The sequence below is a fragment of the Heterocephalus glaber genome, unplaced genomic scaffold (assembly GCF_053883595.1).
Source record: "Heterocephalus glaber isolate CG9 unplaced genomic scaffold, H.glaber_assembly_v1.0 deba00000347, whole genome shotgun sequence".
In the NCBI taxonomy this organism is placed as follows: Eukaryota; Metazoa; Chordata; class Mammalia; order Rodentia; family Bathyergidae; genus Heterocephalus; species Heterocephalus glaber.
Genome location: NW_028258143.1, coordinates 56,873,945 through 56,898,467, shown reverse-complemented (window position 1 = coordinate 56,898,467; position 24,523 = coordinate 56,873,945). Strand labels below are relative to the sequence as shown.

The 24,523-nt window shown below is 41.3% G+C and overlaps 1 protein-coding gene across 3 annotated transcripts in view; it reads left to right on the top strand.

Moving 5' to 3' along the window:
• Pde11a (phosphodiesterase 11A) overlaps positions 1-24,523 on the top strand; it is a 514,960-nt gene that overhangs the window by 468,397 nt on the left and 22,040 nt on the right. Inside the window, exon 20 of one of the 3 annotated variants that reach the window (XM_087200900.1) lies at positions 206-942. The exons of the other annotated variants lie outside the window; for them this stretch is intronic. Within the exon in view, the coding sequence (XP_087057026.1) occupies positions 206-214 (9 nt within the window). The 3' untranslated portion in view covers positions 215-942. Of the gene's footprint in view, positions 1-205; positions 943-24,523 lie in introns of those variants that run through there. 3 annotated transcript variants of the gene reach the window in all.

Below are 24,523 nucleotides of genomic sequence, written 5' to 3'. Positions count from 1 at the left end.
TCATTTGTAAAACCTGGCGAGTTCCTTACCCCCAACCTAGCTCAATCAGACTGAAGTGCTTTTCTAACTTCAAAGGGAGAAACCTGTGGGGAAAGCAGAGCCTCTTTAGCTTCTCACTCTGTGTAACTCCATTAAGAGCACAGTATTGTTTTTTAAGGACCTCACAATCATTAAGTTTCAAACTTATCTACCACTTCATTTTCAGTACTTTTAGGAACTGCTGGTCCCTGTCACAGTACCCTGAAAACAAACAAATCAGAAGATTGTCTTGAAGATGGAAGTGTAATTTTGAGTAACTATAAATAACAAAAGTAAATTCATTTTTTGTTTTGTACACCCATTAAATTCCTAATACATAAAATCAGCCAAATATAGTTTTAAAATAATCTAAAATAAATTATTTTAGTTTTAAATGATCATAATGTTCTTTCATTTAATAATGAAATATGGGCAAAAAAATCAAGAATGATATGTGCTCCATTCTAAGGGGGCCATCAACTCTCTCTTCTTGTTTGCTCCTCCAACCTTTGATGTTGCTAAATAAGCTGGGCCCCTGTGTAATTATAAAGCCCACAGCTGTTGGGTCAGGAATCTCTTGCTTTGCTAATTTGACCCTGACTACCCACACTGTGTTATTTTTTAATGCTATTCAGTTTCCTGTGCACACTTAGGCAATAAATGGGATGAGTCAGTTCTTCTTGCAATAGCTTCTTTTATTGGGAGTAGGGTTTGGGAGTGTGAAGGCATGTATTTGTGGGGCTGTTTAATATGGGATACTAGTTTGCAAAGCTCCTTTGGAGTGAACTGAAATACACACACTTCTTATGTGATTTGTTATAGTAAATGCCACAAAGAGGCCTGATGAGCTTTTTCCATACTGATTTGTTTCATTACTGATTCACAATTATTTGGGTTTATCATATACTTTCTACTAAATGCTTTGAAATCTTCAGGTTAAAAAGGAAGTTACTTGGCAAGTGCAAGGTGCACTTGAGTTTGATTTCCAGTACCAGAAAAAAGAAAAAGGAAGTTACTTGAATTTAAACTGAAAAATAAGTGTGTAGGATTTAGGGAGTAATATTACCACCAGGCCATATTACATATCAGCCTATCTTCCTTTACTGCTCATCTGTGAGGTTGAATAGCCTGCTATTTTCATTCATAGGAAGTTAACATAAAGAAAGGCTAAGACAAGTGATGTTCCTGCCAAATTAGAGTTGTGTCCTGCTCACCATGGCCTTGGTTTGGGTGTAGTGGCCTTTCAGCCGGCCCACTCCGCTTCTGGTGGGAACTTCTCCCACCGTTTTTTCTTCCTGGGGAGAAGCATGTCATCCTAAAGGGGACCACACAGCTGTTTGCACAAGCTCATATTCATACTTGCTGTTGGGTTCTTCCCATTTAACAGAGGATGAAATCTTGCCCTTTTTAAATTTTTTATCACCACTGAATTTTTAATTTCACAATTTCATTTGTAAATTCTTTACAAGGCTTTGAAATCAACTTTTGAAAGAGCCCTCAAACTGAAACTGTGGCATGGGTTTAAATCATCTCTCTGAGGCTCCCTGCCTTATTCCGTCTCACACTGCAGGTTTTTCCCACACCTATATAATCAGATAATCTTCCATCAATTGTCATTGCTCCAGAACTGAAATGGGATCAGTCACTGGGCAAGAATCACCAATAATGGGAAGACAAAATCTTGAGGAAATGACAAGCAAGGAAAGTCACTGATGGAACACTGGTCACTAAAGCAGAACATCTGAGGCAACTCTGCTCGTTGCTAAAAGGCCAGTTTGGGGTTTTGAACATACGAGTGCAATAACAAGGGTCTGAGAGTCTGGAAGGCAAACAGGGAAGTATGCAGAGGGCAGGAATCCCTGCTGTGACTGGACTAAGAGCACCTGGTCTGGACTACAGAGCACAAGATCCCACTTTGGCCTTGCTAAATTGACCAAAACATATGGCAAAAGGACACAGTGAGACAAAGTCTGTCCCCTCTAATAACCAAACCCTGTACCTAGAGGCAGCAGGGATAGGTGGCAAAAAGACCTCACGGTAGAGCGTAAGCAGGCAGACTGTCATAGAGAGAATAGGTCCTCCCTCCTGCAGGCCAAGGAATGTGGATGTGGACAGAGACTACGGGCCTGGAGGCTGCTCTGGGCTGGAGGGGGACAGAATAGGGAGCCAGGCAGACAAGGGCAGCATGCAGCCGGGCAAGAGATACAACAAATAGGATTTTAGTGCAGCGTTTTGACTTTACAGACTTTCACTGAGTAATTCCGTTTTACTTCATAGTTTTAAAAGGGTTCTGCTTGTCAAACGTTCTAATAGATCATACGTACACTTTCTGTTTGTGCTCCTGCTTGCTGAGTTTCGTTTCTCCTCGAAGCAAGGTTCAAGTTGTCACTAATCTCAGGTGCAGGAAGGGCCCCTTATCTGTGTGCCTGGGAGAAAACTCACACCAGTGTTTTGGATACCCCCGCATGTAAAATCACAGTTCTTATCTGTGTCACAGCCTCATTTCCCAGTCAGTTTATGATACTGTGGGGGAAGATGAGGAATTTCCCGCCCATAAAGTCTATTCATTAACAAGTTACCAAAGGAGGGCTGGGGATTTAGCTCAGTGGTTCCACCACCTGCTGCGCAAGCACAAGGATCCCGGTACCCCACCCCCCAAAAAAAGAAGTTACCGAAGTAATCAAGTGATTGACTTTAACAGTGACTGACAGAAAATATAGTATATGAAAATATATAAATGATGTGTGGGCCCTGTTTACGAAAGTACTGAAAACATGTTGATGGATTTCACCCCATGTGGAGAAAGAGGGCCACCACTTGAGGCATTGCTTTAGCCCTCCCAGCAGGCCTTGTGGGGCAGGCTCGTGCAGAGAATGTCCCGGCCCCGTGCACGGTCACAGGACGGAGAGATAGGACATGTCTGCATACATATGCTTGCCTGTGAGTAAATAGTCTCAGAACTTTTTTAACCTTATGGTTCCAAACTTTTCTTTAAAAAGAAAAAACAAAAAACTGGGAGGGTGGAAGAAAGGAAGGAAGAAAGAAAACAGTCCCAATAGGCAGAAGTCATGATTTATCTGTGACAGCATTTTAATCGGGAAGCATGGAAAGCCAGGAGTGGCCAGGGAACCAGCAAAGCGTGTTCCCCAAGAGAAGCCTGAAGCCCTGGTTAGTTAGCTCTGTCCTAGCAGGGTGTCTCTGAGGAATACATTGACATCTGATTCCTGTGCTTTCTGCTGCCTCTGCACCCTGCTGGGGAGCCATTAGCCTGCTGCTCAACATCTTTGGAGGGGGAAAAAGTAAAAAAGAAGAAGAAAAAAAACAACATCAAACTTTGAAGTCGTCGCTGCCTCAGCCTTAGGGATAAACAGAAACCCTGATGTCACAGTATCATTCCGAGCTTCTCCTCTCAGAAACAAGCTGAGTTTTTGCTCGTAATTTTTATTCTCAACTTAAACTTCCGTGTACCTAGAATTTCAGTGATGCACATTATAAATCTTCTGTTTGTTAAGGGTTGAGGAATTTAATTTTTATTGTGGATATAATCCAATTTTTAGCTCATCCCAATCAGCTTGTGATTTTGAGATGGATTTTCTCAGAGAAAATGCAAAGGGCCTTGAACTGGGCTGCATCTACCAGAACAATTCTCTCTCTCTCTCTCTCTCTCTCTCTCTCTCTCTCAATTAAGAGATGTAAAATTTCTGAAGAGTAGAGTGACTCCATAAAAATGCCATGGGGTTTCTGCAACAGGGAGTGCTTCTGATGGTAAGATTACAATAACTTTTCACTCTTTCTTCCTCTAGTCAGAGTGGTCATTTTGAAAAACACATTCCACTTTATGTCGTTATTAATATGCTTTCTGAAAAAGCAAGGAAAAATATCTCTAAAATATACTTGAAATTGTAGAGACTGAGAGTTAGAAATTGACAAACTAGAAAAGAGAATAGTGCTACTGTAGGGCAATTTCTTTGGACACTGATAAAAGTGCTTTAAAAACAGCTCAGCACTCCCCAGATGGTTCATAGCTTGTGTCCGACTTAAAAAAAAAAAATAAAAGAAAGAAAGAAAAGAGGGAGAGAAGAAGAGGAGGAAGAGGACGAGTGACTGGTTAGAGCATAAAAATCATCTCCTCTTTAAAAGCCTACAAGGATTGAATGTGGGTAGAAAGAATAGCAATTCATCAAATATTTTTTAAAGAAAGAAAAAGGAAAGGACATCACTCAAATCAGCTTCCTTTAGGAGTTTTCTCTAGGATGTTTATTTAGTATTCTTGCGGATGAGAGGAGATAACTGGGGCTAATTTCTCACCTGTTCTTACAGAGTGGGGGGCATATGTGAAATGGCATCACACAAAACTCCGGAAGGAGGAAAGGAAGAAAGAGAGTGAGGAAAGGAAGCAGCGAAGGAGGAAGGGGGAGGGAGCGCGGGTGGGTGTGATGAGCACTTCCTGCCTGGCGCTCGGTCTTCCTCGCCTGCCTGCGCTCCTTGCTCCTTGTCCTAGCCTCTGTGGCAAGCTCCTTCCCCCACCTCTACCAGCCTCATGGTCAGTTCTAGTCATCTGTTTCTCCTGGCATTTGCTCAGGCCCTCTGGGGCAGCTGCTTTCTCCCACTCTGCAGTTCGCACTTCCTAAGTCCTTCCTAATGCATCATTTGAGTGGTGCCAACTTGCTTTAGGAAAAGTGTTGTTCTCCTGACCTGGGCTCTGAGATAGAAGAGACAAGGCCCTCTCCACTCCAGGGTTTGACCCCCAAGAAACAGGAGCTGAGAGGCTCTCTGCTAATCATCCTCCCTTTCACCTCCTCTGTTTTTCTCTCCCCTCTCTCCTTTCTTCTTTCTCCCTGCCCCCTTCCTTAACACCCACACTGCAGAGTTTTTAGATTTCTTTTTGCTTGTCCGTCCAAGGGGAACTCTCCTTACATAGCTGCCCCATCAGAGTGCTAATAGTAAAACCTGTTTAGCTAAAGAACATTCTATTAGTATATATAAACATTCAGAAGGATCAGTTTGATGACTTTAATAGGCCCCTTCTTTACAGACTTGTGCCAGAAAGACCTTCTTCAAAGAAAGAAAGAAAGAAAGAAAAAAAGAAAGAAAGAAAGAAAGAAAGAAAGAAAGAAAGAAAGAAAGAAAGAAAGAAAGAAAAAGTCTGATTCCATCATTCCCCTATTTTAAAACCTCAGGTTACTGCCAGCGCATGTCAGATACGCTCCAGATTCTTCAGTTTAGCACCATGGGGTTCTCATTCCATCCTGAACTCTCCTTCCTCTGCATCCCACCTCCTGTCACCTGCCCGCTTCCTTGGCCAAGCATGCTCTGCTCCAAAGCACAGGACACACTAAACCTTTTGTCCTTCTTCCCTTGCTTTTGCCTGTGACCCCTCCCAGCTGCAAGACGTTAGCCCAGAATGTCGCTTCAACAAAACATTCAGTCCTCCTCAGCGTTCCATTCTGCCGCACTCTCACCATCTCTTCACAGTCACACATAACACATAACCCTTCATTGCAGCTATCTGCCTGTGCCTTTTCCCCGTAACACAGATTTCTTGGGACACCCTAAGCCTAGCACAAAGCATAATGCCTAGTGCATTAGAGCTGCTCAGCAAATGTTTGTTGAACAAATGAATGAAGATGCAGAAAACTAAATGATGGGATTCAGTACCACAGATTAATTATAAGGACTAGAATGTACGAAGTAAGGTTATAATGTCTTTTAAGTTATCACATATAAATATAAAAAACCATTCATCGGAGTATAAACCGTTAGATTCCTGCCCATAATCTGAAGTATGCAGAGGGCAGGAATCCCTGCTGTGACTGGACTAAGAGCACCTGGTCTGGACTACAGAGCACAAGATTCCACTTTGGCCTTGCTAAATTGACCAGAACATATGGCAAAAGGACACATATAGCCTAAAAGATGTCATATAGCCTATGATATCTTTTTAGAAAGTGGTTCCGTTCTCATCATGGCTGAATTAGTCCTTAATTCTATTGTAAATGACCAGGAGGGAAGAAAGGAAAGAAAGAATATGGGAGGAAGGGAGAGAAGAAGGGGCAGGGAGAGACAAGAAAAATTGCAACTTTTTTACTTGGATATGAATATAGCCCTCTTTTAATGATTGGTTTTGGGCATTGTAAAACCCTCTCAAAATTTCTGCAAGTTAATGATCATTGGGAGGGTCACCATTGAGTTTGTAGGAAGTGAGCCATGAGATACACACAAAGCATTCTTATTATGCTGTTGCCCAACAGAATCTTGTGTATATGCTAAATGTTTCCTGAGAGAATTTAAGATATTATTGGGAGGGGCTGGGGATTTAGTTCAGTGGCACTGTGCCTGTCTTGCAAGCACAAGGTCCTGAGTTCAATCCCTGGTACCAAAAAAAGAAGATATTATTGGGTTTTTAGACATCACTACTCTTATATTTAATTATCAGAGATATAGTCATATATATTAGGTAAATCACTGAAAGGCCATTGCCTCATCCTAGTAATCAGATGCTATGTGGCAATGTCATCAGAGAGAATGGGGCTGTCTACTTCATACACCAGCCAGTGTGGCAGGCCCGCAGTTGAGTCTGTTAGCCAGAGTCTGAAACAGAGTTAAAGACTTCTATTAGACTGAGATTTTGGAAAAGAGGCTCAGTATTAGAGTCCTACACGTACGAGAACATCCTTTCTATAGTTCTCAGTAGGCAGACATTTACTGAATATCAACTGTATTTGCCATTGGATGAGGGCTTAAATTTCAAGGTTTACAAACTGCTTTCACATACACAGTTTCATTAGTCCGAACACTGAGACTGAGGAAGTACTTCACTCCAGGTCCTGTAGTGCTTTGTGGTCTGATGATTTTTTTTTTTTTTTTTTTTTTTTGGTACCGGGGATGAGCTCAGGTCCTAGCGCTTACACAGCAGGTGGTGAAACCACTGAGCTAAATCCCTGGCCTGTGGTGTGATTTTTATAGACGAGGAACCTGAACGCTAATGACACCTGTAGACTTGGAGTGAAGTGGTTACTTCGGGGCAGAGGCAGAATTTCCAAGCCAAGTCCTTTGGGACTTGCTGCCATGTTTTTTTCCCACTATCCTGCACTGAGGATGCAGCAGATGCTTCACTTTGCCCAGCATACTCTGCCTTCCCAAACCTCTCATTTACAAAATAAAACTCTGAATCCTCCAGAGAGGAGGGCATAGGGACCCTGTGTAAAGGTCCCTGGAGGACTGAATGAGCTAATGGACTTTGTTTAGCTTCTCACTGTAGACAGTGTTCTCAAAATTTCCTCAAATGGCCCTCAATGTAATACCTGCACTTGTAAAGTGGGTTGCTGTTTCCAATAAGAGTGGACGGACTTCAAGTTTACCTCCTCATCTTTCTGAGAGTCTTCATTTTATAACAATAAAGGGAGTTTTTAAAAAGATACATACTTCCTTGGGTAATGAGAAGAGGCTGGAAGGATTTTTGAAGAGCATGATAGAAAAGCCTAGATTGCCCTGAACAGACTGAGTGTGAATGTTAAAGATTCTGCTAGTTAGGTCTCGAGAGAAATTGAGAAGAGTAAAGAAAATACATATCACCCAGAACGCCAAAATCGTTATGAGCAGACTGTGAAAAGAAACAAGAACCTGGCTTTCTCCTACTCTTATGGCGCTCAATCATGCCACTGTCTACACACAAATACATTTCCCCCAGCAAACTGCTATATTTGGTTTCAATCACTTCACATAAAATTCATAACACTCTTCCACTGTTCTCCATAATTTTCATGTTATTCTCTGAGATGGAAGTCTTGTATCCCAGTCAGTTGATTTGGCATAGTTTTTTCCAATCATTCCTTAATTTTCTTCTAATAGAGGAAACTCCAAAGTGAGCACCTTTGTTCAATATTTTATGTGCTTATTTAATATTGAGTGTAATATAATTTTCGAGGTATTCTCTGTTCATGGACATAAGATATCCTCAAATGCTGGAAGGTAGAAAGGGAGTAACATTCCAGAAAGTCAGGGAGTGAGTGGGACAGCAACAGGAAACCAGCTGATCTCCCTTTCCAAGGGAAGTCCTGCGAGGCTCAGGACCAAGAGGGGCAAGTCCAGCCACAGTGGGGACATCAGTGGCCTAGGGCTGCTGTAATAAATACAGTAGACAGGGCAGCTTGAAACAGCAGCACTTCATTCTCACACACTCTGGAGACCAGAATCAAGGTGGCAGCAAGCTTGGTTTTCAAGGTCTCTGAGAGAGACCCTATTCCAGGTCTGTCTCCCGGTTTTGATAGTTGCTCATGATCCCAGATGCTTCTTGGCTTGTAAATCACCCCAGTCTCTACAGTTGTCTTCACCTGACCTTCTTATAGAGTCACCAACCATTGGACTTAATCTTATAAAGCCATCAACCACACAGACTCATTTTATCTTAAGAATATCACCAAGGGGTCAGGGATTTAGCTCAGTGGTTCTGCTCCCTGCCTTGGAAACACAAAGTCCAAGTTCAATCCCCAGTACAAAAATAAAAAAACATCAGCAAAGACTCTATTTCCAAATATGGTTACATTTTCTGGGCCTGGTGGCTCACACCTGTAATCCCAGCACTCAGGAGGCTGAGACAGGAGGACTGCTGCGAGTTCCAGTCCAGTATGGGCTACATAGTGAGTTCGAGGCCACCCTGGATTGCATAGTGAGACCCTATCTCAAAAAACAAAACAAAACAAAACAAACAAATATGGCCTCATCCACAGGCACTAACGGATAGGACTGAGGCACCATCTTTTTGGAGGACACAGTTCAATTTGCAGTAGTGAGGTTGAGGCATGATCCTGGAAAGGAGTCTCACAAGTCTCCAGTGATCCTCACTGCCAGATAGACAGGTGCTCTCTGCTCCCAACTTGGGGGACCAGGGAGTTCTTCCATCACAGCACAGGTAGGGAAAACTCAGAGCTGAAGGTCAAAGTCTGTGGAATGACTAGCTAAACCCCAGATGCCCTTCTACTCTGCATCTGGGAAGCTGGCAGCCAGATACCCCCAGCAACAGAGTATTCTGCCCCAGGGGAATAACAGCCTGAGAGAGATCTGCATGTGCTTGCACCAGGGCTCTAATCAGCTCCCCTTGAAATGATGCTCACCAGCTGGCAGCTCAGCTCTCCCACTTCCTGCCCTCCTCCCTCTTCTATCCTGCCTTGAGTTTCTCAGAGCCTTCCCTTTAAATATATGCAAACAGATAAGGGCCACAGAGTGTTTGAGGAAAATCACCAATATGAAGGAATGGACAATGAAAAACACAAAGCCAGGTGTGGTGATGCATTCTGTAATCCCAGCATTCTGGAAGGCTGAGGCAGGAGGATCTCCCAGGCTGAGCAATTTAGTGAAACCCTATCTCAAAGTTAAAAAATAAAATAAAGGGCATGGAGATATAGATCAGTGTAGGTTCAATCCCCTGTACTGAGTGGGTGGGGGGAGGAAATGAAAGAAAAGGGAATTCAGGGCATATGGCAAGTACTGAAAAGGCTACTTCAAAAAGATCTTAAAACCATCAAAAAGACAAAAGAGGGCCAGGGATTTAGCTCAGTGGCACTGAACCTGCCTGACAAGCGCAAGATCCTGAGTTCAATTCCCAGTACCAAAGAAAAAAAAATTAAAAAGACAGAAGAAAGTTATGAAACAAGACTAATGTGCCTGGGTTTTTTCCCTTCTCCATTCTTTTTTATTGCCATGTGATGATTCTTTTTCCTCATCCGGGCCCCTATATTAGTAGGGACCTCCTGATGCTGCACTCAGAACTTTGCCATGCTCAGCAGCCCTCCCTAGACTCATCCCACTGTCCCATCCTCCAGCCCCCAACGTTATCCCAAATCTGTCTTCCCACAGCAGAGCTCGGCCCCATTCACCTGTTTAAAAACCTATCAGCCCCCCTCACCACCCTGTCGGCATTACTAGAGGAAAAAACCCAAGTTGCCAGGCATGACCTTCACACCCCATCTCCCCCTCTCCTTCCTGGGTGCCCTCTGCTCTTGCCATAACTGGCACCTGCCCTTTCCCAAACTGCTACCTCACTAATGTCCCACACCTCTCCCCTTGCACACCCAGCTGGCCTTTCCCTCCCCTTAGGCCAATCCTACTTTTACTTTGGGGCTCAGCCTCCTTGTAAAAATCTTTTTGCACCCAAGAAGTAAATATCTCAGCCTCAGGACCCTCCGTGGTTTCCTTCGTTAGCATATTGTAATTATTTGCATTCATCCTCTGTTAGCCACAATGCTCAGTGCGCATGAATACTACCACCCACCTCTCTCATCCCTGCTGGAGCTGCTGTGTGTAAGTTGTTACAGGCTGAGCTGGGCTCCAAGGCCCCAGGGGCTGCCTCAGAGAGGGACAAAACAAGAAAGATTAGGTTGCTGCATTGCTAAGACCTTGAGTTCCTTCAGCATTTTACGCTCTCGGATGCCTATAGTGACCTACCGTTACTGAGGTGCCCTGTGGCAGGCGTTAGCATTTCTGCCTTCATTTCATGGATGAGAAACTAGGGAGGTTATACTTGGTGCTCAGAACACCCCCTGTGAATTGGGGGAGCTGCATCATCTGGACTAATACCTCCTACAAGCAAAGAGAAGGACAAGCTACATGGTCCTAAAATAACAAAGAACAAAGAATTCTTCTCCAGATCTTTGATTTAACCTGTCATCTGCTAGGGTCTTAGTGTCACTTGTGATCTGAACAGCTGAAAACTCTAAAGGGGAAAGAAGAAACAGAAATACAAAGAAAGAGCCAGCAGGATAGAGAAACAAGACCTAAGACCAGGACCAAAGATGAGGCAGTAAGGCCTGAGGGTTTTTTCTTTCTTTCATACCAGGGATCGAACTCAGGACCTTGTGCTTGTGAGGCAGGTGGCAGAACCACTGAGCTAAATCCCCGGCCCCCCGAGGGTTTTTATAAAGTGTCCTCTTTCAAACCTTCCCTCCACGCTCAGGAGCATAACCCTCCTGATCTCAGCCATCTGCTTGTGGTGATCAGCACTGGCTCCCAGGACTGGCTGAAAGTAGCTTCACTCTGCTGCGTCTTAAAGGAGTTTGGCCTTGCAAAATGACTTTCTTCTTGGGGCAAATGGAATTGGTGACAGATAATGTCAACCTTTCCCCAAGTCTGAAGCAAGGGAAGTGAGCTATGTGGAAATGCTTTGGGAAGAGCATACATTATACACGGAAGCCCTCCAGTGTATGAGCTGTTATTGTCATTACCACTACTGTCATCACTAAACCTCGGTACCTCTGCTGCAAATTTGAATAACGGCCCAGCTGCTTCTCTCACAAGATGTAGCAAGTCTACCACGTGTCTTGAGTATTTACTATGTGCTCAGCATTGCCCAAACATTATCTGATTTAATCTTAACAATATCAAATTAAATAATATGATGTCACCTTTCTCGGAAGTGAAAACTGAGGCTATAGAGTTTCTGTTACTCACCCAAGAGTTCACAGAAAGTGACAGGGCTTAAATTGTTTCTGCCTTCAAATCTGGGGCTCCTGCAAATCTCCTGACCTTTATTGGGTCTTTAAACAGCAGCAGCATGCTGCTATAATCCTGAATGTTTATCTCAAAGCAGACTTGCAGATCCTCTGTGCGTAAGGAAGGCAGAACCCTGACTAGTGTATGACTATTAAGAGAAACTGAGGCGCCAGATCCCAGCACTCGGGAGGCTGAGGCAAGGGGGCTCTTTGTGAGTTCCAGGCCAGCCTGGGCTACATAGTGAGTTCAAGTCCAACCTAAACTGCACAGCAAGACCTTGTTTCAAAGTGGGGGGGACTGGAATTAGGACCCAAGATTTGACATTTGTTTTGTTTCATTTGTTTTTTTGGTACCTGGGATTGAAATTGGGACCTTGCACTTTTGAGGCAGGCGGCACAAGATTTGACATTTGCTTAGGGCTCACCCCGATATTGCCTCCAGTCTGCTATGAAATGTGAAGTGTTCAATCTCAGAGTTTTCAAAGCTACTCTGAAGGGGCAAAATTAAAAAGAAGGAATAATGCAGATTTCAGACAAGCAGAAAGCAGACTGAACCAGAGTTTGTTTTGAAGGACAGCATGGTGAACCAAGATGCCTTCAAAAACAGGAAAATGTAATGAAAAGTCAGCAAACAAGGTAGAAAAGACAGCCCTGAGAGGGCCTGAGAAGCTGAACAGAAAATCTGAAGGAAGATAAATGGATAATTTAACAGCCATTCAGTTCTTAAGAAAGACAAAGAACAGGCTACATGGCATCAGAAAGGGCCCAGAAACGATGATGGATGGGCCCCTTCCGACGCGTGGTGAACACAACAGAACCACTGCTGCCTGCAGAATTCCCAACTGAGGGCAAATTTGAGGAACTAAATAAGGATATGAGACTGATACGGATTGAAGAGTTTTTCAAAATCTATTTAATGGCCAGGCAGGGGACATCGATCGCTTTTCAGAGGCAATGTTGGGCAGCAGTGAGGTGTCAGCGCTCACTGCCATGTGGTGCGGTGGACTGCCAGTGGGGAGGGCGTCTGTACCCAGCACCGCGAGGGACTAGAGTCCCGCTGGATTGTGGTGGTGAGGCACTAAATTATTTTGATCTTTATGAAATAAGCATTTCTCCTTTCTTTCCTCGTACTGGTAAGCATCCTTTAATATTAACAAGCAGATGACTTATTACTTAATAATTCTAACACATAGCCAGAGGTTGCGAGTTCCTCTATCTGTTCATGCTAGGCTTTTTAATAAAATATTTTATCGTTAAATAGTTAATACACATCCAGGGAACACAATTCAAAAAGTACAAAGGACATGAAAGTATTAGAGAAAAGTGATTCTCCCCCAAACTGTCTGCCAGGCACCGGTCTAGGGCATCCACAATTACTCAATTCCTTGCGCCTGATGAAGACAGTCTATATAAAGGCATAAATGCTGCAGGGTTGTTGTGTTCCATTTGGTTTTGCAGTACCGAGGATTGAACCCAGGGAGCCCTAAAGAAGATCCCCACAACCAGTGACGGTGAACCTTTCAGAGTTTTTAGTGATGCAAGCAGCCCACCGTGACATGCGTGCCGTAGGTTCGCCACTACTTCCCACACTCGTTTTGACATTTTCAAATTGGAGGCAGGCTCTTCCTAAGTTGCCTGGATTGACTTCGAACTTGTGACCCTCCTGCCTTTTCTTCCCGAGTAGCTAGGACCGCAGACATGTGCCACCATATCCAGCACGTGCAGTGTTTTTACACTGACTTTAGTACAAAATGATTACACATGGCTCTGTACATTGTCCATGTGTGTACATGTACATCCTGCTCCCTGTTGTGTGTCTTTACGCTAAACACATTTTTGTGATTATTCTTTTTCAGCCTCCTTCAGAAACTCTCTCATTCTTTGTTGATGACTGCATAGTATTAGATTTTAAATATGAAGAATGGATTAACCAATAAGTAATTATTTAAATATTTATGGACACTGATGTTTCCCCTTCTTTTTTTGTTTTTTTTTGTTTTTTTTTGGTATCAGGGATTGAACTCGGGTCCTTGCGCTTGTGAGGCAGGCAGTGGAACCACCAAGCTAAATCCCTGGCCTTACACTGATGTTTCTACTAGTTTGTTTTTTGTTGTTGTTGTTACTGGGGATCGAAGTCAGGACCTTGGGCTTGCAAGGCAGGTGGCAGAACCACTGAGCTAAATCCCCGGCCCAGTTTGCTATTATAAACAATGTGTAATAAGTATCCTCGTAAATACCTCATTTCCACATTTTATTGGCAGGCTAAATACCCAAAGTGAGATTTCTAGGTATTTGGAGTATGGGCATTTGAAATTTTGATAGATAACTGCCAACTTTCTCTCTGTGGACCTTGAAGTAATTCATATTCCCACTAGCAACGTCTGAAGTACCTATTTTCCATGTGCACTTACCAATGCAGTATGCTATCAAATTTATCATCTTATACGGGCAAAATTTATCTCATATTTTTTATTTGTATTTTCCACATTATAAATGAGTATGACTATATTTTTAGTATAGATTTATCTACTTGGAAGTCATTTTTTCTGCAAACTCTCTTCATATTTGTACCCAATTTTCTGTTGGTCTAGTGGTCTTATCTTACTGATTTGTAGGAGCTCACTCTGTATTAAAGAAAAGGAACTTTATCTGTAGCAAAAATGGGAAATACTTTTCCCAATTTGTCATTGATCTTTTCATCTTGTTTATGCTGTTTTGATTTTACATAGGCAAATTTATGAATTTCTTCTTTTATGATTGGATTTTGTATCATACTTGTGACTTTCCCATTACAAAATTAACTTTGTCAGGGCCTCTTTTAGTATTTCAGAGTTTTTTTTATACTTATATCTTTGACTACTGTGGTTTGATTTTGTTTGATGTAAAGTGTGAGGTGGGACCCTGGCTTTAATTTTTAGGAAGCTACCCAGTTTTCCCCACAGCAGTTTTTATTGTTTGTCTGTTTGTTTGTTTTTTGGTACCGGGGATCGAACTTGGTTCTTTGTGCTTGTGAGGCAGGCAGCAGAACCACTGAGCTAAATCCCCGGGCCCCCCCACATCAGTTTTTGACTGACATTTCCTTAGGATTTGAGAGTAACTATTATCATCTACTATACTCCCTTAAATTTGGTTCTATTTTTATTCTATATGCTCTGTTGGCCTTGTGTGCCTAGCCATACTATTGTAATTAATATCACTTTATAGTATATATGAATATATGATAAGCCTAGTTTCACCTTCTCCATTACTTTTTGGTATTCTCTAAGCTTGTGTATTTTTTCTTATAAACTTTATATCATTAACAAATCTAGTCTGTCTTCTTGTTAGAAAGTTTATTTAATATAAAATAGTCAATGATTGAAAGGTAAATTAAGAAATTTTCCTATCATGTAAAAGTTAGAAAATGTTGCCCATTAGGAAGTTTTTTATTCATGAAAGTCTTATGTTCCTTTTCTTAAACTGCACTTCAGAAGTGTAATACAACTGTTGAGGATACTGGTCCCATTGTCCCTATACATATAAACTTTTCCCTTATCTTAGCTTTTTGGAGACTTAACAATATAATTAAAGAAGAGCCATAATAACAAATGTTATTGGACAGATGGACCCCTTTCTATGGACAAAGAGAAGGCCAGCTAATGACATATCTTCCTCACATGTTCACCCAGTGGCATATATAAATATTTCCTTTCTTCCTATTCTTTCTATTGAAAATCTCATTTTCTTTATTGTGTTATAGAATTAAGAAACAAAAGATTCCTTTACCATATGGAGAGAGATCACCAAAGTAATGGAGGATTTTTGTTCCCAAAGGTCTTTACTAAAGACAAAGTATTTCTCCTGGGTGCTTTGAGTCTTGTCCTCTGTAGGTTTGGAGCACTGGGATGTGCAGTCCTGACGATTCTTCTTCCCCATGAATCTGAGCACTGCTTGGTGCTAAGCATGAGAACCAATTTTAACCTCACAAAAAGTGCCTAATAATAATGAGATTTGCATAATGCTCACTAAGTAGTTCATGATTACATAAAATTAGTCTTTTGGCTACTGGGACTCTCAAATATAACCCAAAGAAATAGAAGACCAAATGCTAAGAGAGTATTATAGAATCCACTCTTGGAGATCCTGTATACTTTACTCAGAACACCATTTGCAAAAAAGGTAGAATTTGCAAGTACATATTTATGCAGCTCTCCCCCACAGGCATCCACCAAATTAGAGGGAACCCTAGGACTCAAGGCGCATGAGAAGCATATAGAAGTGTATAGTGAAAATGTTTTCAGCTCAACAAACTAAAATTTTAAAATGATGCTTTTTACACATTGAACTTTGCAAAAATAATAAATGTTTTTATATTTCCATAAAATCTCATGTGGCCTAACTTTATTGGAAAACACTCTGGCATGCAGACAGGAGGATTATTACTGTATGGCTACGTTTTACTTACATGGTCCAGCTACCTTTTATGTGAAGCCCCATTCATCAAAGGCTGTGGCTTCTGGGTCAGCAGGCATTCCTGCCAAGTCAGAAGTGGCCTACACAATGAACATGATTGATTAGCTTCCAGTCGACTCTGAAAACCCAGCCACCAGGATAAGCCAGGACAGGATCCTAGAGGGGCTCATTAGAACAGAAGAGACTGTTCTCCTTGTTCCCATTTACACAAGCTGTCTTAGGCCTGCCTGTCATTTGCTCCTTAAAATCCTTGTTTTATTTTCCCAGGGCCAGCTAGAGTAGATGTCATAGATAAGATTCACTATCTCCACCTAATGTTTGGGAGGTGATGTTTCTTCCTTACTTGGTGGGGGCCCTCCCTTCTGTGACTTTGTCCTGAATCGATACCAGAAACAAGAGAACAAAAAATGTTGTTCCATGGTCCTTGGCACTACAGTAAGATGTGAGACACCTTTTGTTACCAGTGTTTGAGCTGAGGTCCTTGATCCATGGCTTGACATTCCAGCTTTGCTTTACATTTAACCATGCTAAACCTTGGCCCTTTTACTTATTTTTCACAATCTCAAGTGGCCTGATCTGTCTAAATAGGGCCAATAATACCTATTCCCAGCACTGTCATGAGATTTAATCAGATCACATGTGGAGAGCTCCTAGTCTGGCGCCTAGAACATGGGGCACATTCATTAATGTGGTTAGTTATCTCAGCAAGATGTGTTTTACTGTGTAGCACAGCATGCAAACAGGTGGCCCACAGAATAGACCCACAGACATGTTTCATTTGATTGAGCATGGGCTTTAAAATTGCAAAATGTAGGGCTGGGGATTTAGCTCAGTGGTTTCACCACCTGCTGTGCAAGCGCAAGGATCCGAGTTCGATCCCCGGTACCAAAAATAAATAAATAAATAAATAAATAAATAAATAAATAAATAAATAAAATAGCAAAATTTGTAGTTTGCCATAATCCCCACCACTCCTGACTGTATTATGCAGCCTACTTCATTCATTAATTTTACTGGCCTGGCCCAGTAGACATTTGAGTTTAAGACTCTTGCCCTATATTATGGAAATAACAATGCTATTAATCCAAGGAGACTAACATTCTTGCTTCATTAATTCAGAATGTTAATGTCATTTGTAAATATCGTTTTCTACAAAGGAATCCCTTGAGCATATAAATAAAATAAGCAGAGCAAGGAACCTGTGAGGTCAGGAAGGAAACAGAAAGGTAAAGAAAAGAGCATTGTTGCATTTTCACTTTTACATGCACTACTAATCTCTTCAAACCTTAGAAGGAAAATGATGCCTTTCTAAATTATTACCAGTACTGTAATTAGCTTTCAGGATATTAGACATTGATGCTACAAACATCATCTTCAGTTATAGCTTCAGTAGACTATGCCCTTAAGATTCCAATTGCAGATCTGAATCACTCTTGCATTGGATTCTAATGAGCTTGCTTGCTTTCATACTAAGCATTAGCTCAGTGGCTTTATCATCTTTACTGCTATTTGGATAACTGTCTCACAATATTTAGATTCTAAGGTCTCCAGTATCACTAACAAAATATAAAAAATCTGACAGTATGTTTTGGTGTTTACAAAAACCTCACACAGCCAACTTATCATCATTGAATTGCATTAGTTCCACAGAGAAAACACATATAGAAAAAGGTTTTCCAGTTGGAAAAAGTTTTCCCAGTTGAAAAAAAATGATAAACATGGTGTAACTTTAAATCTCACTAAGGAGAAAATAACTGTTTGCTGTTTTTCCTTTCTGAGTTCATTTGGTCCACAGAGAAAATTCAGGGTGATTGGAAGTTGTTTTGTTTTGTTTGTTTTTGGTACTGGGGATTGAAATGAGGACCTTGTGCTTGCAGGGCAGGCACCAGAACCACTCAGCTAAATCCCTGGCCCTAAGTTTGGCTTCTTTTTTTTTTTTTTTTTTTTTGGTACCAGGGATCGAACTCAGGTCCTTGAGCTTGCAGAGCAGGCGGCAGAACCACTGAGCTAAATCCCCGGCCCCTCACTGGCTCTTTGAGTACACCTTCCCTGCAAGGCACAACTCACAGTCCTGATGACTGCACCACCAGAGGAAGTGGGCATCCCGTACCAGTGTTTGCTGAGTCCCCATAACATGACAGGATAAGAATGTGTAACCTTTAAAAGAAAAGGAAAATTGCCAGGGATTTAGCTCAGTGGTTCTGCCGCCTGCCTCGAAAGCATAAAGTCCCGAGTTCAATCCCCAGTACCAAAAAAAAAAAAAGAAAAAGAAAAGGAAAATATCGTCCCTTTGTATTTGGCTATATATACATTGTCCCTTCCTCTGTTAACAGAACCTACTATTCTGGGAAGCTGAGGCAGATGAATCAGAAATTTGACCCCAGCCCGGGGAACTTAATAACTTAGTGAGACCCTGTCTCAAAATTTTTTTTCTAAAAAAATTTTTTTTTTTTTTGGTGCCAGTGATCGAACTCGGGTCCTTGTGCTTGCACAGCAGGCGGCGAAACCACTGAGCTAAATCCCCAGCCCTAAAAAACAATTTTTTAAGGACTGAGGGTATAGCTGAGTTTTCCCTGAATTTCTACTGTCTGAATTCTACTTATATCTCCCTGGCCACTCCTAAGCTCAAGAGAGGCTAAAATTCATATTGGGCAGGTAACTAACTGTGACTGCAAACCATACGTCAGCTTGAATAGATTGAGTAGTGCCACAGTTTCGAGTGTGTCTGTGGATGATTAACAGGCCAGCAAACTGTGGAAACATGAGCTACCCTGGATGTGGGTGGCACCAACCAATAGGCTTATAGCTTAGATGGAATAGAATAAAAAGGGAAAGAAAGAAAGAAGTGTTCCCATTTTGGAAAATCTCCAGTCTTCACCATTACCATTGGGCATCAGTCTCCAGTTTCTTCAGCCTTCCAGTACAGACTCTCCTATGGGCTTCCAGGCCTTCAACCTTAGACTGGTGCTGCATCCTTGATCCCTCTTGCTCTGAGGCTTCCATCATCTTCTTGGACTGAGCAGCTACTGGATCCTCTAGCTTTCCGCTGCACAGATAGCCATTGCGGATTCTTCCCCTCTTATCCCACAGACAGTGATTGTGGGCTCTCCCACCTCTGTTTCTGTAAGGTTACCTAATTAAACCCCTTGCATAATTATATATATATATATTTTTTTTTTTTTTTTAAATTATGTTCCTCTAGAGAACCAAAACTAATAATGATTTTGGTATCAAGAGTGGAGTAGGGATGCCTCTGCCACTGATGGTGGGGAAATCTCTTCTTTTGGTAAAATAATCTCATTGGAATTTAGGAGTTCAAAGCCTCACTGGGTTCCTTGCAAACATCTCCATCCCAATTTACAGAATCCCATTCTTTTCCCATCAGTGACCTCACTTTAACTGCAGATACCCTATAAGGCCAGTCCTTAAATGTGCACTGTAATTCAGCCACCCACATTACAAGGATTTTTATTTGGTTTTCAGCAACTTAAGCCCTATATTTGAAGGAAAGAAGGTTCTCCTCATGACACACTTAGAAGCCTTTAATTTGTTTGCCCATGTCTGGAGCTCATTATTTTCCTTTGACAGTTTGTCCAGAGATGCTACAAAAAACCATCCAGCATCACTGTATTCCTTACTCTTCCAAAAATGTACAAAAGTATTGTATGTACAGTCACTAAATTCCTGCTTCTCACAAGTGGTGAGTCAGGATAATCAAATGGGTCTATATTGTATATTACTTTGCACAGTTCATACCGTGGACTATCAATACTCGCTACATTATCAGAAGAAGAGATCATGGCAACTTTATGTCTCATCAAATTAGACAGCCAATTCCAGGACCTCCTAAACGAATTAGAGAAATTCATCCTTACAAATCCTTACAATCCTGATTCTCTAGAACCACTTTCAGTACCAAAATCTCAGTGCCTGAGAGAATATTAATTAGGATTTAGGATTCCCTAGAGGAAATATATATATATATGTGTGTGTGTGTGTGTATTTACTAGTGGGCTTATAGGATCAGATGCAGGAGAGCCCACAATGTGTGAGGGATTAGAAGTGAAAGAATACATAATGACCATCTGGGCACTGGAGGACTGGAAGATCTAACAAGCTCTGTTAGAAATATCAGAGTCATGGCAGAATAAATGACTATGCCCTAAATAGAGCAGAAATTATAAGATAAGAGCTCTTTCAACTTTTTTGTATTCTATCTTGGGAAGAACTCAATAAATAATAAAATGTTCAGATCCACAGCTCCTGTAAGCCCAATGTGTCTGCCAGGTATTTAAAGGCCTTGTCTCTGGGCTTTTTCTTATTATTCTACCCTTTGCTTTGTTCCCAACATTCAGCTTTACCTTTGGACAAGTTTGAACCTTGTTCACTCGAAGTGACCAATATTTTCTTTCTGACCAATTTTGATATCTTGCAGACTAAGTCAATAACACAGGGGGCTATAGCAGCACTTGGATCTCTTAAGGAAAACATTTACTGGACAATCAGATATTCCTTAGGATAAAGAAACAGTGCTTGCCTGGAAAATCATTTATTAATAACAATATAAATGCGGTGGTCCTTGTAATAGGCAGAGCATAAGCCCAGCGTCTGGCATCAGAGTTGCTGATGAGTGAGTGAGGAGGGACTCAGATGCGACCCGTGTTCCTGTGACTGCATGCCGTGTGGTGATGCCTGTGTTTGTTCATCAGGGCTCCTTTAGACAGAATTTCTGCACCTTTGTGAAGTGCCCATTGCTGGCAATCTATTTGGGGCTGCTTCACAGGTAAGAGTGCTGGCACTGGAGAAAAAGCAAAAGCTTTCTCCTGGAATACTCCAGTAAATGATTCTGCATTTCTTGGGCTTGCATTGTCATGCCCTGGGGTGAGCAGTTCTTCATATTGTGGGAATGGAGCTCATAAATACCTCTGCTACAGCATCCTGACAACACTGGTTACATTGTAAATATACCAACCTTAAACTAATGTCAATTAATATTTGGTAGAAAGAGGTTTTTTTAATTGTAGAAACCTTGAGTACATTAGCAATGTGTGGACAAATAACATTTATTCCCAATAGTGATAAATATTATTCATGTTTTGCTTTTTCCTTTTATTCCAGATACATTTTTTTTTATATAATAGCGATCTCACTATAGGCATGGCGTTCCTTATTTCCTTTCACACTAAATCTAAAATGTATTGGTGTAAAGCTAGAAGCTGATTTTCTGTCTGTCAAAATGACCAAGTTCTCTTCAACTGTTGATTTGAAAAATGTAGTTTTTCTCTGCCTCTTAAGTAATTTGCCTAAGAAACAAAGATTTTGTGTTTTACGGACATAAAAAAATATATATAATAACAATACTAGTAGGGCTGTCTTGTGCAAACCCACATGCCAACATTATAAATATGGTAACATTACCAACATGAGCCCTGGAGTCAGAAGTCCTGGGTCCAAACTAAAGCTCTGTGGCCCCAGGAAAATTATATTGCCTTTCTGAGTCAAAATTTTCTCATCTCTAAAATGGGCTGATGAGGAAAGATCTCCCTCCTCTGGTTGTTTGAGGATTTAATTAGATAAAATATATGAAGTATAGATATAGCACAGTGCCTAAGTTTTATGTACACCCTATGGAAATATTTATTACTAATTTTCCAACTTCCACAAATATGCAAAAAACAATGTGGTAAGGCCACTATCATTAATGTGAATGTATGAAACATTTATTTAAAAAAGTTTAGAAGATGCAGAAACAACTCCAGACACACTCAGCCACCTCATCTTCAACAAAGGAGCCAACACCGTCACTGAAGGAAAGATAGTCTCTTTAATAAATGGTGCTGGAAAAATTGAGTTTCAACTTGCCAAAGACTAAAACTAGACCTATATCTCTCACCATGCACTAAACTATAATCTAAATGGATTAAAGATCTAAATATTAAAACAGAAACACTAAACCGGCTAGAAGAGAGTTTAGGAAGAACTCTTGAAGACATCGGTGTAGGAAAAGATTTTATGAACATAACCTCAGTTGCCCTTGAACTAGCACAAACAATCAACAAGTGGGATCTCTTCTTACTAAAAAGTTCTGCACGGCAAGAGAAACCACCAACAGTGTGAAGAGACAACCCGCAATGTGGGAAAGAATTTTCACTGGGGCCGGGGATTTAGCTCAGTGGTTTTGCCACCTGCTGCTCAAGCACAAGGACCCGAGTTCAATCCCCAGTACCAAAAAAAAAGAGTTTTCACCAGCTGTCCCTCAGACAAAGGTCTACTATCTAGAATCTATAAAGAACTTAAAAAAAATCAGACCTCCAAAATTTAAAGACCCAGTCCAAAAACAGGCATCTGAAATGAACAGACATTTCTCACACAAAGAAGTAGAAAGAGCAAATAAACATATGAAAAAATGTTTAACCTCACTGGTCATTCGAGAGATGCAAATGAAAACACTGAGATTCCACTCCACCCCAGGAAGAATGGCTGCTATCATGAAATCAACCATTAACAAATGCTGGTGGGGCTGTGAGGAAAGAGGAACCCTGCTCCACTGCTGGTGGGAGTGCAGACTGGTGCAACCACTGTGGAAATCAGAATGGAGATACCTCAAAGGATTAGGACTGGAAGTCCCATTTGACCCAGCTATTCCCCTGCTGGGGATCTTCCCCAAAGAATTAAAAGAATCATACCACAGTGATATATGTGCGCCCATGTTCATAGCAGCACAGTTTGTAATAGCTAAAACTTGGAAACAGCCCAAATGCCCATCAATTAGAGACTGGATCAAGAAAATGTGGTTTTTTAATAAAATGGAGTACTACTCAGCCATCAAAAAGGAGAAATTAGAAACATTTATCACTAAATGGATGCCCACTGAGGCAATACTCTTTTTTTGGTACCGAGAATCAAACTCAGGACCTTGTGCTTGCAAGGCAGGTGCCGGAACCACTGAGCTAAATCCCCGGCCCTGAAGTGAAATAAATAGGACACACATGTGTAAATACCAAATAGTTTCTCTAGTGTGAGAAACTGAAAGTGTAAATAAGGACTAAAAGGTATAATAGATAATGTGAAATAGGAAGAAAAGGGGCAAAGGGGAAAGGGAAGTGGGAGGGGTAGAGGAAAGGAAAGAAGGGAATGGAATTAATATGAGAAAATGAAAAAATGGAAACAAAGTCTTTGTAAATAGGGAGGGATAGAGGGGTTGAAGGGAGGGCAGGGGAATGGGGAAAAAAATAAGAAACAAGAGAGATTATGTAAAGGTGCAAATTTCCAATGATGAATGTCATTATATTGTACACCTAAAATATACCTATAAAATCAAATTTTTTAAAAAACAAGTCTTAGGGCTGGGGATTTAGTTCAGTGGTTTCGCCTCCTGCTACACAAACACAAGGACCCGAGTTCAATCTCTGGTACCAAAAAATAAAAATAAAAATAAAATAAATTTTAAAAACAAACAAACAAAAATAAATATAAAAGAAGTCTTAGCTTGCTTCTGTGTTCATCATTTTTGTTCATTGGGGTTTTTTGAAATAAATTTTGACAACTGCTGGAAGCTTCTTACAGTAGTTGATACATTATCTTAACCAATTTGATGCAAATTAATTTTTACACAACCTTGGTTTCAAAAGCCATTGAGCTGAGAAAGGAAGAAATGAGGTTTAGGAGTCTGTGCTGCCTTCCATCTGGACCCTGAGCCAGCTCCATCTGCTCTCACATGTAGTGACTAACACTTCAGCTACTCCCCTACCCTAAACATGTGCAGTTTAGCTTTCTCTTTTTACAGTCAGAAAAATGTTAAAGTGAATAGAAAGATGTTTATTTCACATTGTCTAGGAAAAAGGAGGGGGTCATTTTGGCATTTCAGAGTTCTGTTTTCCTACCATAATCAAAGTTTTCCATCAGGTTTTATAATTTTGTTTTCGTATTGCTTTGTGTTATTTCTGATTTTCATTCTGTCTCACTACAACAGTTCTCCTTTTCTGATAGTCGTATAGGTCATGGTGAGGGATCTGGACTTATTTGATGAGCATATTTATATCAAATGGGAGCCATGGAAAGGCTCAGAGTAGAGAAGGGCAAGCTTGGGTATGTGATTTCGGTGGGCTTCACCCCATGTGGCTTCAGGATGGAGAGATGATTGGACAAGAGCAAGAGGAAGGCTGGGATGGGTTAGGGTGCTGTAGCAGAATTCCCACAGTTGGAAAGATGATAATACCATTGGGCCAGGGATTTAGCTCAGTGGTTCCAGCAGCTGCCTCACAAGTGCAAGGATCCGAGTTCAATCCCTGGTACCAAAAAAAAAAAAAAAAGATGATAATACCGTGAATGAGGGTTGTAGAAATGGCTTCAGACTGATGTACAAAGATCCCTTGGAGTTAAGCTTGACAGGACCTACTAGTTGATGGAATATGGGGAAAGAAGATGTTATGCTGGGCAGATGGCTAGATGAGAATGCTCAGCTTCTTGAGAGAGTAAACCTGAGAGCAGAGGGAGATTTGAAGAAAGATCATGAGTTCAGTTCTAGGCAGTCAGTTCACATGTGTGTCTGGCCTTCACAACAGGTG